This window comes from Somniosus microcephalus, chromosome 9, assembly GCF_052327205.1.
Source record: "Somniosus microcephalus isolate GS21.2 chromosome 9, FLI_Smic_1.0, whole genome shotgun sequence".
In the NCBI taxonomy this organism is placed as follows: Eukaryota; Metazoa; Chordata; class Chondrichthyes; order Squaliformes; family Somniosidae; genus Somniosus; species Somniosus microcephalus.
The window spans coordinates 228,755,967-228,774,835 of record NC_140995.1 but is presented as its reverse complement, the minus strand read 5'-3'; the positions used below and the strand labels follow the sequence as shown (position 1 = coordinate 228,774,835).

General features: G+C 47.3%; 1 protein-coding gene across 7 annotated transcripts in view; it reads right to left on the bottom strand.

The window, feature by feature from the left end:
- Positions 1-211: 211 nt before the first annotated feature.
- vegfab (vascular endothelial growth factor Ab) overlaps positions 212-18,869 on the bottom strand; it is a 62,405-nt gene continuing 43,747 nt past the window's right edge. For 4 of the 7 annotated variants that reach the window (XM_085997959.1, XM_085997958.1, XM_085997960.1 and 1 more), the window contains 4 exons: positions 17,735-17,767; positions 15,944-16,015; positions 12,361-12,492; positions 212-3,501 (listed from right to left, as the gene is read on the bottom strand). In XM_085997959.1, coding sequence (XP_085854085.1) covers positions 3,480-3,501; positions 12,361-12,492; positions 15,944-16,015; positions 17,735-17,767 — 259 coding nt within the window. In that variant the 3' untranslated portion in view covers positions 212-3,479. Of the gene's footprint in view, positions 3,502-12,360; positions 12,493-15,943; positions 16,018-17,734; positions 17,768-18,869 lie in introns of those variants that run through there. The other 3 variants (XM_085997963.1, XM_085997962.1, XM_085997964.1) reach the window with 3 other exon arrangements.

Here is an 18,869-nt window from a genome sequence, read left to right as displayed (position 1 = left end):
CAAACCAAGATGGCGGCAGCGCGAGCGGTTAGCGATGCAATTCCATTTTTAGGCCTCTACCGCCCCGTTTACGCCAGGGCCCTATTGAGTGCGTGAAGCGTTTTGAGAGTTGCCCCATTAATCCAAGCCTTTCTTTAATTTTACCATCTCCTCCTTCCCCCCGCCCCTCCCCCTTCCCATTAATATAATTTGAAGTAGGCACAACAAGGAATTACAATTAAAAATTTTTTAATAAAAAAAACATTTAACATATTTTAGTTTAAAAATAAATATGTGATGCTACGGAATAATTAACTAGAGCAAAATAATGTTGTTAATATTTAAACAGTATTTTTTTAACAATTATGAACAGAGAGACAGTAGCACCAATAAATATACTTTAAGTGACAAAAAAATATACTAAAAATGTGACTATAAACATTGCGCAAAGAATCAATTGTGTGGATTTTATTTTCATCCGCTCGTTCTTTTTAATATATAACCGGCTGAATACATTGTTGATTCTAACCGTTCTCTTAATTCTATACAAAGTCCACAGCAGTTCACGAAGGTTAGTTTATTTTTTGTCCGTTGAGCCTCAGCTTTTCAGGGAGAGGAAAGGGTCTTGGAAAAGAGCGGCAGGTTTGGGGAGCGGACATATTTGGGGCAGGTGTTTCCGCCTCGTGCCGTGAAGCGGCACCTGGCTGAAGTGCCGAACGGAAAAAGAAACCAAGACGGGACGGGTTGGGTCGCCGCCCGTAACGGACTCTGCCAATGGTACGAGAAATGCTGGGGATGGGAGGACTCTGTTTCTCGCGTGCAATCCTTCCTGTTCGACCTTCGTCCCTGGCGTTCAACCAGTACTGACCAGAATCTCGCCAGCCGGTTTAAGCAAGCCAGCCTACTACTTTTGTGTATGTGTGTGCACGCGTCTGTGTGTGTGTGGAGGAATGCGCTTCAATTCACATGATTGGCAGGGGGCGGGTGGCGGAGATTGGCTCCTCGTGTCACGCTCCGTTTCCCATCTTGCCAAGGTGGCGGGTATCTTTCCCCCCATATTACTTTGTCTTTAGTTGTAAGTGTGATAGGACAAGGAAAGAGAGAGAGAGAGCAGAACAGGTGCGTCAGGAAAGAAGATGGTTCAGAGTTGGGGTGAGTGGCGGGGGTGGGGGTGGAAGAGGGTAATGGGTAGCAAGAGGGAGAGGGCACACTAATTGTCATAACAACCGTACAACATTAGCAAATGCAAGTACACTTAACACTGGTTCACAAGATTCACTTCTGTTTGCTTTGAAGAATTTTAACATACATTTACACGTTACATTTTCACTGATTTCCCCCACTCCGCCTTCCCCCACACAAAAAAACCCCAAAGGGATATGGATTCAGGATATATAGAGCTCCGGTGACAATCTCGAATACCTTTCAAGACACGAGCACTGCCGTCTGGTGCTGGGACTTGTGCCAGTCTCGGATTTTGATCCTTGTGCACGGTCCTGTTTGGGGTGAGGTCTGTCTTCACCCACAGCAGAAGGCTGATGCTTACGGATGGGACAACTACGTGCCAAGAGGTGCGTCAATGGGGCAACCTCTCCGCCCGCCCCCTCCTGCAAGTAAATGGGGTACATGTCCTTCACAAATGGGGCGTGCATGGCCCTTGCATGAGGGTGTCCCGTAACACACGTACGTGCAGCACCTACAGGTTCATGCTCGTTCTGCGGTGAGGGATTTTTGGTTGCTCCTCACTTGCCAACCATTAGGCTGAGGGCGGTCTGCTCTGACCTGACAGGATTCGCCCAATTTGGATCAGAAGTAAATCCGGCATCAAGCTCAGCTGACCCCATTTTTTCATCCCGGGTTCAGTTACGATTAGCCGTTTGGTTTTATTAAGCAGGACTGCACTTATTTTAACTTGGGGAGGGGGGGTGGGGGCGGGGAACAGGGGGCAGGAATACTGCCTCACATCAGCGCTGCTGCAACACCACCCCCACCCGATCTTTCACACCTGCCATCTTTCAATGAAGGAAATCAGAAATATCAATTAATATCAATGTTTTCAGGACAGGCGTCACACCCCAGGCATCACGCTTTGTATAAAACATCAATAGGCCACAACTGAACAAAAGGAGAAGGAAACCCAACCACTTCCTGCTGTTTATGATTTTTTTTTGAGATTGGGGGGAGGGGGGAGGAGTTAATAATCTAGGAGAAATTTCCAAAAACAGCAATTAGGCTAGAAGTGACCTCGGGGAAACTAGTCGACCGCTTCCCCACAGGGAGCTCCTGGCCTCAAAAAGACATGGCCAGGCCAGGCCAGGCCAGGCCTAGCAGCGAAACATTACAGCCTTTTCTCCCGACTATCCTATAGAACATCTCCCAGAGCTGTGGATTAGGTCAGAGCATGGACCTCCACAGGCCAGGCCTCAATAGGCCTTGTTGCATCTGTTGCCTGGTAGTAACCCAGCTCTCTCTCTCTCTCTATATATATATATATATACATACATGCTAATGAATATCCCTTTCGACCATTTCAGTGTCAGTGACCGAGATTTACCGTTTTAACGACAGTTCTGTGGCCCGTTGGCGATGAAATTCGGGCGCCGCATGGTGGGGTGGGGGCGGGGGGTGGAGGGGAGCGTTTTAACAACATTTCCTCAGCTGGTCATGCGACGACATTCGGGCGCTGCTCACGGCGGAGGGGTTGGGGTTGGAAATCTCCTCCTCCCGACCAAGTACGTTGCACGGGCTCCATCCGAGTCAAGTCCTCTTCGGGTGTTCGGCTTTGTTTGGCTGCCAATCCCTTCCAGACCCGGTTGGGGCGGGAACAAACGGTCGTGCGCAGACCAACTGCTGGCCGCGCGTGGGCCGCGGGCCGACGACACTCCCAGCGGTTTTGTCTTTTGAAAAGCAGAGCTCTGGGGCACGTGATATTATTCCAGCCCCTCCTCTCCCCCAACCCCAACCCTTCCATTAAAACATCTTCGTCCTTGGTTATCATTCCCTGGAAAATCTTGGGTCCTCCACACGAAGCTTCAATGCGTCCGTATTTTAATATATAATATATATATTTTATTTTTCAGTCTTTAAAGAAGTCTTTCGTGAGGCCTGTATTATATATATATAGTTTACTATTATATATATATATATATATGTCTTAAAAAATGACCCAATGAATAGAACCAGGAATCCCGGATCCATCATTTCCCCAACAGTTTTCCAAGTAATTTTCTCTTTTTTTTAGCAGCATGTATCCTGAATAATACTAGGCCTTTTAATAATAATATATCGGCACAAATCACAGAAGGCCTTCTTCCCGGGAATGACTCTTTCTGTTTTTGTTTTTATTTTTTCCTCCAGATATCGTATTGAATTCAAAGTGCTGTGCTCTTTCTATCCTTCATGTCTATGTCTTCTTTTTCAAAAAAAACAAAGACTTTAAAAAAAAAAAAATACAACGATTAAAATCCGACAGAAAATATAGCTCGTTGCTACGTCTTCGCTCATCTCCTGGGTTTTTCACACCTGTAATCGGAAACAGAGAGAACCTGGGTCAGTAGGGTTTCTGCAACACAGGCCAGCCACCCCCTTCCCCCCGCCAACATTCGCCATAGAAAGTTGTACGTTTTATCTGCACCCTGACAAGACTGTCTCATTTCCGTCCCTTTTCCTTTTCCGCAGGTTCTTCCCGTTGCTTGCCGTCTGGTTCCGCGAGCGCTGCCGACCCTAACCCAGGCGGCCGTTCTTCAGGTGCCTAGCCTAGGCAATGAGGCCTAGGTTGACCCATCGCCACGAGAAAGGCAACCCAATGGCGCTCAAATGGGCCACCGTCGTCAGAGCAATTGATAAGTCTAGGCTTGAGCGCCAGCTGGCTAGGAGGGGGGTGGTGAGGGGGCGGGAGCATAATTTTCCGACAGGGAAGTTACCAGAAGCAGGGCGTCCGGACGGTTCCCCTCCCCCAACCCAGGGCTGCTGCGTTTAATTGCAGCACCCTCTCACCATCCCATCTAGGAACATAGCAACAGGAGCAGGCCATTCAGCCCCTCGAGCCTGTTCCGCCATTCAGTGAGATCATGGCTGATTAGATTCACCGCTGTCCCTGTTGCTATCAGTTAACTAGCCAGGAATCAAACCTGGGACTATCCCGGTCTTTAAGGGGGGCGGGTGAGGGTGGTGAGGGGAACTGACTCTCTGTTAAGTTCTGACAGGACAAATTGATGTTGACTCAAGATAAATGGACAGTAACAACAAATCTTGTCCTATGGTGCCTCCTGCACCACTGCCTGTTCGTTTCCATAAAGCACTGAGCTCGGATAACAGCATATTTTTTGATTATGGTTTAGCAGTCTGTCAGCGTGCAGCTAAAAAGTTCACATCTTATTCATAAACAAATCTTTCATAATTAGAAAAAGTCTTTACTTAAAGGGACATGGTCTTCTTGAATAAATGTTTGCCAAACCTTTGTTTAAGTTGTTGGGAGAAGACGACCCTGCAAGCCATTATCATGCACAAAAGATGCAGTGATCCATTCTGAAATGATTTACCTCGTTGAATTTATCTCTTTGCAAGCCAATAAAGAGGTTTGGCATACCCCCTTCCCAGAAGACTATGTCCCTTTAAATACTGTCTTGTTAGTCAATCACACCTCATTCGAATACCGGTGTCGTTACTGGCTGACGAGCACCGACCGAAGGCAGTTGAACTTCACTGGGTGCGCTTTGATGAAGCCGCGTTGGATTCATCACGTTGTGGGGAGGGGGAATTTTCCGGAAGCAGTACAGGCATGGAATGGGAAGGTAACTGTTGGGAAGGTGTGATTGAGAGACAGCTGCAGGCACCATGTATACCGTCTTGCACAAAGGTGTGGACCTGACCAGCGGCAGACTTGACCTTCCCGTCGCGTATTTCCGTCGCCAGGCTCATCCAGAATGATCCGCGGAGACTTTTTTTTTAAGACGGCCTTTCCTCTCCTTCGCAACACGGAAAAGAGGTGAGGAAAGGCGCAGTTAAAAAAAAAATCTGGGTATGCGGGATAATTATTACAATAAATTTTTACTATTAAAAAAATTGGTTTTTTTTGTTAACAATAATTGATCTGGTTGGTTAGACAGTCGCCATGGAAACGAGAGGATGTTCTTCGCCCTGCCGTGAGGGAAAGTGTCTACTTACAAGTTGAAAAGAAATAAAGCTCCTGATTGGTCAAGAGCTTCATGACCACTATAGAATCATAGAATGATACAGCACAGAAGGAGGCCATTCGGCCCATTGTGCCTGTGCCGGCTCTTTGAAAGAGCTGTCCAATTAGTCCCACTCCCCCTTGTTCTTTCCCCCTGCAATTTTTTCACCTCAAGTATTTATCCAATACCCTTTTGAAAGCTGTTATTGAATCTGCTACCACCACCCTTTCAGGCAGTGCATTCCAGATCATAACAACTCGCAGCGTAAAAAATAGAATCAATTGGACAAGATAGCACATCTGCTCGGGTCCATGCGACAATATAAAGAATTGGTTGTAAAATTCTGCTGGTGGATAACGGGTTGACAGGTTTGTGTTTGGCTGAGTGGAAGGAGCCATTTTTGTTCATGGCACTGAGCGTGCTCAACACAAGTGGTGAGCGGCATTGTGGGAGCTGACTGCCGCCACAAAATTTCAGGCAGCCAATGGGAGGAGGAAAGGGGAAGTGACCTGGGATTTCCCTGGCCACTACTAGTTGTTTTCCTGTAGGTGACAAGCTTATCGATTGAGAACAAACTCAATGAGATTAAGTGAAGGGTTCAGCGGTGTCGCAGGTCTGCTGTGTGACATTTTCTATCGCTTTCACTGGAGGTGAAAGACTGAACAGGCTAGGGAGGTAGAGACAAGTTTTGTGACAGCTCTGCTGCCCACCCCCAATTCGCCCCCTCACCCCCAATAACTATACCTGACCTTTCAACTCACCCTCGTTTTGAGAGCCTCATTTCCCGCATTCAAGCAGAACAAATAGAGGGTTGGTGACCACCCATGGTTTTGGGGGGCTTTAAGCAGCCCCTGAATCACCAGCCACTTTGGCGCTATCACCCTCATCAAACTTTCCTCAGGTAGGAAGGTCTGAAATGGAGATATGGAAAAGTCTGGAAGACGATGTACTGTCAAGAGAAATATAACAGTGATTGCCTATTGACTGGAGCTGCCCAGGTCCTGCTGTTGAGCAAATGACCATTTTCTGATCCCAGAGCCTCATCTTATACCTTTCTATCTCCTCCTTTCCATCTCTTCCTCATTTCCTCACCTCTGTCTCCCTTCCTCCTCCTAGTTCCCTCCCCTCCTCCTCCTAGTCCCTACCCTCCTTATTTCCCCCATCCTCCTCCTCGTCACCCTGCTATTCCACCGCGGTGGCACTTATGTAGTCTGCTGGCGAGAGGCCGACAAGTGTTTCACAACCTAACGTTAATGATTGACCGAAAGACAAATAAAAATAATTTCAGCTTCCATTAAAACCGCTAATGAAGTCTTTCCAGGCCATTCCATGTGATTACTTTAAAAACATTCTGCCCTTTTATGTAAACTCTTGTCACAAATGCCTGCCACTGCTATCTAAGAGCTAATAAAACAGGTTGAAAGAATGTTTTCACATTCCTGTAATGGCCGAGGCCTCCATAATCACCAGAGGTCCAAAGATCCCACGTACATTTCACTTGACAAGGTGGGATGTGTCGGATTACTTCATTAGATCATTTACTGTGATCATTTGCACAAGGGAGCAGACCGAACGCCAATCGCTTATGGCCGTCAATGATGTGATGGCTGCGATCACCCTTTTCGGCGTGTGCCAAAACTCATGGGGTGGGGGAGGGGGTGACAACCTTTGAGATTGGCCTTTCATTATTGGGGGAGCTTTCTAATTGGAGGGCAGAGACTATTTTCTTCTCGTCAGGTGGTCTTTCTAAATATATGTGAAGTAGCTGGTCCTTTCAAATCGTCAGTCTTTGAGGCAGGTCCATGGTGTAGTTGAGTGGTCTTTCGGAATCAGGTCTGGCTAGGTAAAATACTCCTTCTGAATTTATTTGATCTTTAAGGCAAGGTTTTCTTAAGGATTAAGTGGAATGTTTTTTTTTCCCATACTGGTTTCACTGTATTGGATTTCCATCTGTCTGTCCCAGTAACAGATTTGGAGACTGTGGAACCACATCCGATGGGTTCGATCTTCTAACCAAAGGGAGAAGTCTTACCCTCACTGAGGGAGCACACCTGTCCTCCATCTTCGCCTTGTGTGGACTCTGCTGCTTCCAATGGTGGCCAACAGCACAGGCCCTCGTAACAGCCCACGGTTGTATTCCGTCGGTCCCGATGTTATAACATATAAACCATTGTCCCATTAGATACGAAAGGTTGCCTCAGATCCTGCTGGACTTCATTTCTCTTCATTTCAATCCACTGGCTAGTGAGAAATCCCCATTTGATCCATGGACTGTGTTGGACACCGCTATTTCCTGGCTTGTTAAGGCAGCCTAAAGCTTAGGGCCTGAGCGTGTCTCCACTTTGCAGGACAGGGCTCCGAGGGGGCAATGCAGGAACAAAAATCCAAAGGCCAAGAAGTGCGAAGGCCTGAAGGAGACAGGATCACTTCTCCCATATATTCAGATGTCCGTTAAGTCCCACTTCGAAATGTGGTGTAGCGGGTATGTGCACCCAATGTAACGCTGCGATTCAAGGTGGCGGAGCGTGTCCAACCTGCGATGGGATGTCGCTCCGTGATCCTTCACTCGCTGGGTTCTCCAGACTCCACTGTGCAGCGGTGGGGTGGATAGGGAGCAAATGCCAGACACATGCTCACGAAGAAGGGAGTGGAGGAGGGAATGACCTAAGGGAGCATTTCCCTGCACTGCAGATGGGCTGAGTGCCCTCTCCCAGAGCCAGGTTTCAGAGTGACATGGGTTGCTAGCCTGTCCTGTCTGCCAGGAATGGCACCTGGCACTAGAAGCTCCGAGGAAGCAAGGACGAGAAGTACCTGAGAATGTCCCTATTTATACCTGTGCACTTGATTTGGAATAATGCTACTTTTCTCTCACCTCAACATCAAAAGCGTCCTTTCTCTATTTGATCAATGCTATTGTGACCAGTGGTCTTCTGAACCTTCCTCTCCAGCTCCAAACATGTCAGCCTCCATCATCTTCCTCCTTGCGGTACCCTCACAATTATGAAATCAAGACTCATTTGTTCTGTCTCCCAGTCTCACTCATTTCCCAGGACCTCAAAACTATGGAACATAGGTGCAGAAGTATCCAGCCACCTCCAAGCCTGGTCCACCATTCAGTTAGAGTATGGTTGAACTGCACCTCAACTCCATCTACCCACCTTCTCTTCCTCAACCTTCCTTCCCTCTTACAGCCTACAAGCTTTTAAAAGCCAAACCTGGCGTCACCTACCCACTGCCTTCTGATTTATTTTCCTCTCTTTTAAACCATGGCAAAGGGCCTCAGTTTCTCAAAAATAATAATAAGCCTTGGCAATGGGCCCAAAGTTTCATCAATGATGAATGGAAATGCCTCGCCTCTCTCTTAACGCCCACACCCTCTGCCTCACCTAACATGCTAACAGGGCAGCTGAAAGGACAGACAGCAGGCTGTGCCAAGTCGAGAGAACCCACTCCTGGAGAGTGCTGCATGCTTATATAAACACAAGAAAGGAAAGGAAATAGGTGTTACCCAGAAGCTCTGCAGGTGCAATGACACCCAACACAACCGGTTAAACAAAGTTCAGGCCAGGTAAGCAACTTATTTACAGTTACACATACTTAAGGTAAAGCAATAGAAAACGCCGAGCACTCCCACCATGCTGAACTACTGTTAATGTCGTTGTGCAAAGTAATGAATAAAGGAGGTGCGTATTATCAGCCAGTTATACCACCATTGTTACTTATTTACCTAGGTTGGGATTGGGGTAGGGGGACATGGACGAGGAAGGAGTGGGGGAGCAGGTTGGCGCCCCATGCTGGATACTTGTACGTTCATCTCCTGGTTCCTATCCTTGCCGGGACAGGCATGATAGAGAGAACTGAAACCTCACCTCTCTGTTATTGGGAAGTTGAAGGTCTTGGCAGCCTGCCGCTCAGGTTTTAAGGCAAAATACTGCTGGTCTGTCAGGTGACAACTGACACTTATGTTGGCAAGAGCCAATGGCCAATTATCTGAGATAAACAGATGTATATCTTAATCTACATTAGCCCAGCATTCCAACAGAGCCACAGCTGCCAAACTATCTCTTATCTCTGCCCATGTGTTATATCTCGATTGCAATGTCATTACAGGAGGTTTGGGGCAATAGGTGCTATCTCATTTTGAAATTAGCATGGTGGGAAGGGCCTTGGCATATCAACGGGCTCTGTCAGGAAATGGTGGGTTCTGAGCACTACCCTGCTGCTGCTGCATCCTCACCAACTCGTTGGGCCAGTTGAGTGGGCACTACCATTGGTCTCAGTGCCTTAAACTGGGCAAGGGAACTATCAGCCAGGCTCCCCGCTCCTGGCGGCTATCCAGGGCCCTCCTGGAGGAACGTGTGTGCATGTGGACCTCAGATGAGGACAGGAACATGCAATGTATCCATGGTTGAGTGACCTGTCATTCATTGTCTAGATCATGTGCGACTGGTCACCTGGGCAAGGTAACCAAGGGTGTCCTGTACCCGGGGATACGGCCCCCAACATGAGTCACCTTTAACTTTTCAAAATCTTTCCCTCCTTCCCTCCCAGCAATAATTAATACTCGTGTGTGGCTAGGTTTGACAGTAATGATTTAACTTGTGCACTCTAGCAGAGATAGACACCCCCCACTGACCTGTCGGAATCATACACCATTTACCCACGTTCATTATTAGAGTCTGATTAAGGAGTCGAGGTAAGAGGAAGTTACGAGGTAAAGATTAAGGAGGTTTTCTTTGGAGAACAGGGGACTATGGGAACAGGTAACCTTTCAAGATTGTGAAAGGGGATTGACAAACCTGACCGTGCAGACTGTTGACTGTGGCAAAAGGTTCAAATACCAAGTTAAAAATTAGCCAGCCAGGAGTGAGAAATGGAATTCAGGCAGAACCCTTTCTACTGAGAGGATAATTATGGGATGAGTTACCGGGGAAGTGAACAGGATAAGTGGGCAATTCCATGCTTTTCTGAAGTGAGAAGGGATTGAGGGACAGGTTAGAAGGCTGGGAGATGGGTTTGAGATCGATTTAAAAAACAAAATAATGACGGGATTGTTGGGCTCCAAAAGTTCCAGTTCCCAAAAATTCTTATGGGCAAAGCAAAATAGTTAAAGGGATTAAGGCCTCAAATCGTTCAGTGAAGACTTATTAGGAGGCCTGACCAATGAAGCTTCATGTCCTGTCTTGTTCAGAGGTGGTGCATTAGACAAGGTCCACAGTGGACTGTACCTGTGAGTTACAGCATTGACACAGGCCTTCCGCCAACCACAAATCATTCCAGGAGTTAGAATAAGCCGGATTATTCTAACCTTCCCCTGCCCTTCTGCCTCGTTCATACCACACATTTTAATGTGCCCGTGAGTGCCATGCACGAGGGCGCTTCTGTGCCACAGCCTGGCACAGTTAAATTGATTAAAACTCCCCTCGGCCCCTTAACACCATACCCATGAGTGGGCGGTTTAATGATAAATGTGGTAAGTTTTATTTTGGTGGGGGTGGCGGTTGGGATTAAGGGAACCTGACATTAATGTTGCTTTAAACACTTGGTACTGGGGCACACAACAACAACAAGCATTTATGCAATGCCTTGAACGTAGGAAAATGTCCCAAGGCGCTTCACAAGGTCGTTATCAGACACAAATTGACGCCGACATTACAATCACTTGTGGGAGGGGTACGTGCGGAAGGGGGTGCAGATTTTACTTTTTACCATGTTAAAAAAAAATATCCGTCGCTCCCACATGCAATTCCACAGGCCTCAGCTGTTTAAATAAACAAGTGCCCTTTTGGTTGGACGAGAGGGCAACTGCTGATCATTCACCAATAACACACACCTCTTTGTATTCATTACTGTTGTTAGATAATGCCATCTGGCGGCATGCCAGCGGAGGGGGAAGAAAGGGGGCAGAGGTGGGCCACGTTACACACCGCCCACCCCAAGGGTAGGACGCGGCATTATATAACAGTTGTTATCCACCACAGAACATCACCCAAATGAAACATAATAGAAGAACGACAATGTTAATACCTTCTGGTGTAAGACAGCCGCCATGCAGATAATACATTTCAGAGCAAACCGAGGCCGTTGTTTCTTATTATATGGGCTTCCTATCTCAATGAGGAAGAATGAATTTTCATTTGGGAAACTCATCCTAGGTCAAGAAGATCCAAGCGTTTCGCCCATGTGATAAGATTTTTATTACATACCCATTTTTATTCACACATTGCATCCGTCTGAGCTGAACTGTCATGTGGAACCCAAGTTTTGAGAGAGGGGGTTGACAGGGGACATTTTAGGATCACGCACACTTGTTCTTTTGGGGGTGACATTTTTTTCTTTCCTCCTTGTTTTCAGAGGCCAATTGCCAAATTGTTATGGACAAACTGAGTCTTAATTTTGCCCACTTATCTTGATATGGGAAGACTCTTTGACCTGTAGGCCAGGAGGTTGAGGAGAGGAGAGGAGGGGAAGGGAGGAGAGGAGAGGAGGGGAAGGGGGGAGAGGAGGGGAAGGGGGGAGAGAAGAGGAGGGGAAGGGGGGAGAGGAGAAGGGAGATTATGTTACTGCTGCATCTTTTGTGGGGTTCTTTTTAGGCATATTATCTAGGAAGGTCCTAGACTGACTGGTGTTGGAGCAGAGTGAAACTGGGAGTGAAGAAAGACCAGGTAAGGTAGTACCTGGCTGGGATGAGCGGGGTCTCTTGAAATCTCCAACAGTAAACTGGACATGGGAAGAATTTTTTTAAGTCCATTTGTTTCGGTGTCTCATGGTATTATTTATTGAGTTTTAAAATGGATTTTAATAGCAACAAAGCGAATCTCTGAACTTAAGCCATTATCTCACCTCCCTCTCCTTTCCCCTGACCAGTGCAGGGCATAACAGTGGGCGGTGGTCACCCCTAATTACCTGCCCCCTATCCAGTGCAGAACTTGGCAGTGGGTGTTGACCCCCCTCTTCTCTGACCTCTGCGCAGTGCTGGTCTTGACAGTGAGTGGTGACCCCTTACCTTTCCAGCCCAATGTTCGGGTTTGAGAAATTGGCCAAAGCCCTACTCTGAGACTGTGCGGGCCCTGACGGAGAATGGGTATGTAATAAGGTAACGTCTGACCCACAACAGAACCGACGGTAACAGAGCACACAGCACAGACACTGTCAAAAGTAAAACAAAATAAAAAATAAAGCATGAAGCAAGCTTTTTCTGACGAACCTGCAACTGTGTTCATTTAACTCAAGCCTCTTTGACTTGCAACGTAAATGTGTGAATTTACACGAACATTTACAGGTTTCTGGATCCTGTACATACAAGTGCTTTCTCTTCTCTGAGCAAGGCTCACAGTGACTGCAAAAAGGTAACAGAAAAGATCTCTAAATCTACAGCACGTCAGCAAAGAAACATTTAGACATGCAAATCCCACAATCAAGGTGCTTGCTCGGCAGCTCAGCGCAACACTTGATCTGCCTGCTGCAGTAAGGGGAGGGGGAGATAGATGAATAGAAAGGGAGAGATCATTTACGTCTGTAATCATTTCTCTCCTGATACATACTTTTCCAAACAACTACAGACTGCACCAAGTGTATACATTTAAAGAGAAAGCGCTCATTAAGCCAAATCATTTCATCCTCTCTCTTCACATCTTTTCTCTCTGTCACATTCTGGCTCTCGCTGTCTTGTAGCCCCTGTCTCTCTCCGGCTCTCACTGTACCTCTTTGTCTCTTTTTCTCTCCCTGTCCCTTTTGGTCTCTGTCTCATTCTTTCTTTCCTCACAAGTGGGATTAGGGGGAAATTCATCTGAACACCGTTCCTTTCAAATCAGCTTCTTGGTCTTGAAATCGGTCCTTATTTTCGTCCAAGGCAAAATGAGATCAGCAGCCCCACATGCTGGAAATTATGGCATGGCACAGGAGCACTTTCACGAGTGCGAAAGACCCAATAAAGTCACAAGCGTTTTATAAGATGTGAGTGATTTACACTAGATCTTCCACTGAAAAGGGCTGTGCCCTTAAGATGCACGTGACATGGTGCGGGACATTATTTTCTAAATGGTGAGAGACTAGGGCGGACAAATTGAGTATCGCCCCGTTTAGGGTGCCATTATCGGCCGTGCGCAAAGTTTAGCGCCTGGTGCTAATTATCGCCTCTGACGGCAAACTTGGCTTTTATCGCCCTTGGAGGTGATTGGAGCGCTAAATCAGGCGTTACACACCTGTCTTAAGGCGCAAAGGCTGAGGAGCGAGGCGCTACCTCAGAGCGCTGGCGAAGCAAGGAAGGGCAAATCAAACTGAACCTGCAAAGTGCTGCTCAGTACCCAAAACTCCTTCACACACTGTTGAATCTCTCTAGAAGTCTCTCTCTCTCAGAATGCGTGGTGCAAAAATGTCACCAACAAAAAAAGGCAGGAAGCGGTCGCCTTTAAATAGTGCTCCCCCAGTCCCTTTCTGACTCCAAAATGCTCCCCTCAACCTGTTGTTGCTAGCGGCAGGCGGTAAGGCAGGGGGCGCCACTCAATATCCAGTCCGGGGCGCTACCGGGGCATTGCGCACTCGACTGATGTCACGATCTGCAGGCGCAGGAGATCGCGGCAGTAGTGTTTAGCGCTGCCGCAAAATGTCTAGTTAATTTTGCGAGCGGCGCAAACATCGCCGCGCCCAGGCGCTAGTTGCTTTGCGCCCCATTAGTGCCCTCTTATGGCGCTAACGGGAGGCGCAAACCAACTGAATTTTTCCCCCTAGGAGTTGTGGAGGAGTAAAAGGACTTAGGTGTCCATGTACACAAATCACTGAAAACTTGTGCACAGGTACAACAAATAATCCCAAAGGCTAATGGAATATTGACCTTTATCTCAAGGGGATCAACATTCTAAAGTGAGGAAGTGATGCTTCAATTGTCGAGCCTTGGTCAGACCCCATCTGGAGTACGGTGCTCAGTTTTTGGGCACCGAACCTTAGGAAAGCTATATTGGCCTTGGAAAGGGCTGCAGCGCAGACTCACCAGAATGAGACCAGGGCTTAATGGGATAAATTATGAGGACAGGTTGCGTAAACATGACTTGTATTTCTTTGCGTTTAGAAGGTTGAGGGGTGATCTAATCGAGGTGTTTTAAAATTATAAAGGGATTTAATAGGGTAGATAATGAAAAGCCATTTCCTCTGCTGGGGTATCCAGAACAAGGGGACATAATATTAAAATTAGAGCCAGGCCATTTAGGAGTGAAATCAGCAAGCACTTTTTGACACAAAGGTTAGTGGAAATCTGGAACTGTCTCCCCCCAAAAGGCTGTGGATGCTGGGGGACAAGAGGAGCTTTCAAGACTGAGATTGCTAGATTTTTGTTGGGTAAGAGTATAAAGGGATCTGGACAAAGGGAGGTAAACGGAGCTGAGGTACAGATCAGCCAAGATCTAATTGAATGGCGGAACAGGCTCGAGGGGCTGAATGGCCTCCTCCTGTTCCTGTGTGGCGTGAAACAGCTTTCCCATCAGTTGCGAACCAGATTCCTGAGGTATTTCAGCATCACCAGAAACCCACAGAATAAACTGAATATCCATTATTCAGAAAAAGAAAATCACGACATTAAATTGATTTTAGACACTTATTACTTCAGTGGCTAGATGAAGCAAAACAAATAAAGCAGAATTGCACATTGAGCCCACTATGTGACTATTAGCTTGGTACTTTTGAAAGCTCCTTTCAGGTAGTGATCTCTCCAAAAAAAAACAATCTTCTCCACATATTTGGAAGTTCCTCCTTTTTCTCGAGGAGGGGCAGAATAGTTCAGTTTCAGTTTTTGTGCCCTTATTTTGTGTCTGGGGACAGTTGCACCCCCATGAAAACAAAGAGAAGCTTCAAGAAACTGAATTAAAAAGAATAAATAAATAAATGGCTAAAATTATGTTGGCGTCAAGCCACAGTTAAAGAACCAGTGGCGATTGGAGGAGAATCTACAGGTAGGAGCTAATTTCAAAGTGTAAGCAGATTGGCGTCCAAAATGGCAGCCTAATGAGGCCCAAGAAATGTTTAAAGGCCTAAATCTTTCCAGAATAAATTATCACCAATTATATCGGTGACGTTCTTCAATCCGGGCACAAACTACTGAAACATCGCTGTTCTTACTCAACATTCCAGTGGCTTAAGCTAAAATTGTCCTATTAACAGCAATTTGGGCAATCTCCATCATATTTAAATGATAAGATGAGCACTAATTTGAAATGGTTGGACGTGCGGTTGATGGGGTTCGAGTGGAACCACAGGATCAGAATTCCCAGCAGGCCGCTGGGACACCAAGCGAAGACAGGCAGCAGATCGAAGGTGGTTGCCGTAGTGAACATTATCGCCAATGACCAGATGGATGTCTCCAGCTTGACTACTTGGAACTTGAAGTGGAAAAATGAACAGGGTGGTGAGTTATTCTTAGCACCTTAGGCCAATGAGCGCTCGGTGTTAGTAGTGGCACCAAGACACAGCAAACCCCAGTGAAGGATGCATCGACTAATGTCACACCGTGATTAGTAATAATTGGTCGTACAAGCCAGCCATGCCTTCCACCATGAGCAGAGGTAATTCCCCACAGCCCTGGCTTCCATACAAACCAAGGCCGATTGGAATTACTATAAAGCGCGATAAATTTTCATGCCAAATTAAGTTGCAGCTTCCCTCTCCCAGTCACCACTTCCAATCTTTCCCCACCACCATTGGTACCCTCCTGCCCAGCCCCTTAAAATTAATAATAAGCTCAGAGAGAATTATTCAGGCCAGGCATGGAACGTTGAATGGGAAAGCGAAGACTGACATACGGCCTGCAATTTTTCACTCTGTTTTTCTTTTTCCTTCGTTTTTGACCCTTTCCTTTCCCTCTCTTCGGCTTGCTGTGAAAAGAGCACAGTTCTACAGTTTAGCAAAAGGTCCCCTGTGGTGTCCAGCAGGTGCAGGTGGAGTTTGAGTGGAGCGGCGGGGAAGGGGCCTTGTTGGAGGATTGGGGATTGGAAGCTCAACTACTCTGGGATTGGACAATCTCCCCCAACCGTTGCCTGAGGAATGATGACGGAATGTACCTACGGGAGCAAGCAATCGTCTGCCCTGGGTGGAGCTCGTATCTCCTGATAAGCAGGCAGCATTGTCTTTTTTGTCTAGTTTAATAAATAATTGAAGAATAAATAGCCACAGTTAAGCAACCAGCGGCGACTGGAGGAGAATGTTTAAGCAAGAACCAACTTCAAAGTGTAAGCGGATTGGCGTCCAAAATGGCAGCCTGATGAGGCGCAAGAAATGTTTAAAGGCTTAACCTTTCCAGACTAAAATAAAAAAGGAGGTTTTTATTCTTCGCCCAACTATTTCGATAAGGAGAAGTCTGAGAAGATAGGCAAGAAAAGTGCGATTGACTGTAGACGGGAGGACCTCACATAGCGCGAACCAACTGGATTCTATCTCGACTATGTCACTTAAAGAAATGAAGGCTTTTAGCAGGACTCTCTCTACTTCTGCCCCCTTTTAGATTACAGTGCATTACTGAGCTACGCTGTCATGGGTGCCATCTTTCAGATGAAAAGTTAAACCAGGGCCCCCGTCTGTCTTCTCAGGTGGACATAAAAGATTCCAATGCACTATTTTGAAGAATTCTTCCAGTGTCCCTGTGCCAATATTTATCCCTCAACCTACATCACTAAGCCAGATGATCGGGTAATTTATCACATTGCTGTTGGTGGGACATTGCTGTGTGCAAATTGGCTACATTATATACTGTCCTTTCCCCTCTGGGACCGAGTGGTACAGTGGGTCACACACTGAACTCACAGTCTCTGGATTACTACTCCCATAATGTAAGCTCTACACTACCGGACCCATATATGACCTGAATGCAAAATGACCCTCTTTGTGCTATGTTTGATTAAAGAGTGCTAGCGAAACTGTTAAACACACAATGGGAAATTCTGTTGTCTCACAATATACAGAGTTACAGAACACTTCCCAAGCGAAAACCAAATAAGCCAACAGATATTGGTCAAAAAGCACATGGCACTGATGATGCATTGAACCCAACAGACAATTAATTCTTTTTTAGGGAGGTTAGCAGCAAAGCCTTGTGGGTTAATTTCTAAGTGGTCTTAATTGACCACGCTGGGGAACGGGGGTTGGGTGTGGGGGTTGGCGGGGGGAACATCCCGGACAAGCCTCAAGTCAATTTTATTCTGATGACATTGTGAGCAAGCAATGCAATGGGGCTTCCCAATACGTGCCGTATTGCAAACCGTTTAACTTCTTCTGGGGGAGGGTTAGTGAGGAGGAGGAGGTGGGGGCGGGGTGGGGGGAGGCTTACACCTTTAGTAATGTCTTGCAGACATTGATAACGTTCGATGGAAAGTGGTTTTCTAACTTCCCCACAGTCCAATGGGCCATTACTAAAATTAGTCGATGCCACCTTCACTGCCACATTTGAAGGCGCTGTTTAGATGAAGAGTAAATGAATTCCAACACTCTCCAGCTATGAGGTAAGTCAAAAGCACACAAAATAGGGTCTCAATAATTCTTTGTTTTGCTTTTTCTTTCAAACTATGTGTGGATTATTTCTATTTTGAGACATTTCTTACCTTTTTTGTGTCTCTTTGCTTTCTTTCTTTGGTCTGTGGGAACAAAAAAAAGAAAAATAATAACTATCTTGTTTTCATTGGGACCGGGCGGTACAGTGGGTCACACACTGTCCTTTCCCCTCTGGGATCGGGCGGTACACTGGGTCACATACAGTCCTTTCCCCTCTGGGACCGGGCAGTACACTGGGTCACACACTGTCCTTTCCCCTCTGGGACCTGATGGTACAGTGGGTCACACACTGTCCTTTCCCCTCTGGGACCGGGTGGTACAGTGGGTCACACACTGTCCTTTCCCCTCTGGGACCGGGCAGTACACTGGGTCACACACTGTCCTTTCCCCTCTGGGACCAGGTGGTACAGTGGGTCACACACTGTCCTTTCCCCTCTGGGACCTGATGGTACAGTGGATCACATACAGTCCTTTCCCCTCTGGGACCGGGCAGTACACTGGGTCACACACTGTCCTTTCCCCTCTGGGACCGGGTGGTACAGTGGGTCACACACTGTCCTTTCCCCTCTGGGACCGGGTGGTACACTGGGTCACACACTGTCCTTTCCCCTCTGGGACCGGGTGATACAGTGGGTCACACACTGTCCTTTCCCCTCTGGGACCGGGTGGTACAGTGGGTCACACACTGTCCTTTCCCCTCTGGGACCGGGCGGTACACTGGGTCACACACTGTCCTTTCCCCTCTGGGACCGGGTGATACAGTGGGTCACACATTGTCCTTTCTCCTCTGCGACCGGGTGGTACAGTGGGTCACACACTGTCCTTTCCCCTCTGGGACCTGATGGTACAATGGGTCACATACAGTCCTTTCCCCTCTGGGACCGGGCGGTACAGTGGGTCACACACTGTCCTTTCCCCTCTGGGACCGGGTGGTACAGTGGGTCACACACTGTCCTTTCCCCTCTGGGACCGGGTGGTACAGTGAGTCACACACGGTCCTTTCCCCTCTGGGACTGGGTGGTACAGTGGGTCACACACTGTCCTATCTCCTCTGGGACCGGGTGGTACAGTGGGTCACACACAGTCCTTTCCCCTCTGGGACTGGGTGGTACAGTGGGTCACACACTGTCCTTTCCCCTCTGGGACCGGGTGGTACAGTGGGTCACACACTGTCCTTTCCCCTCT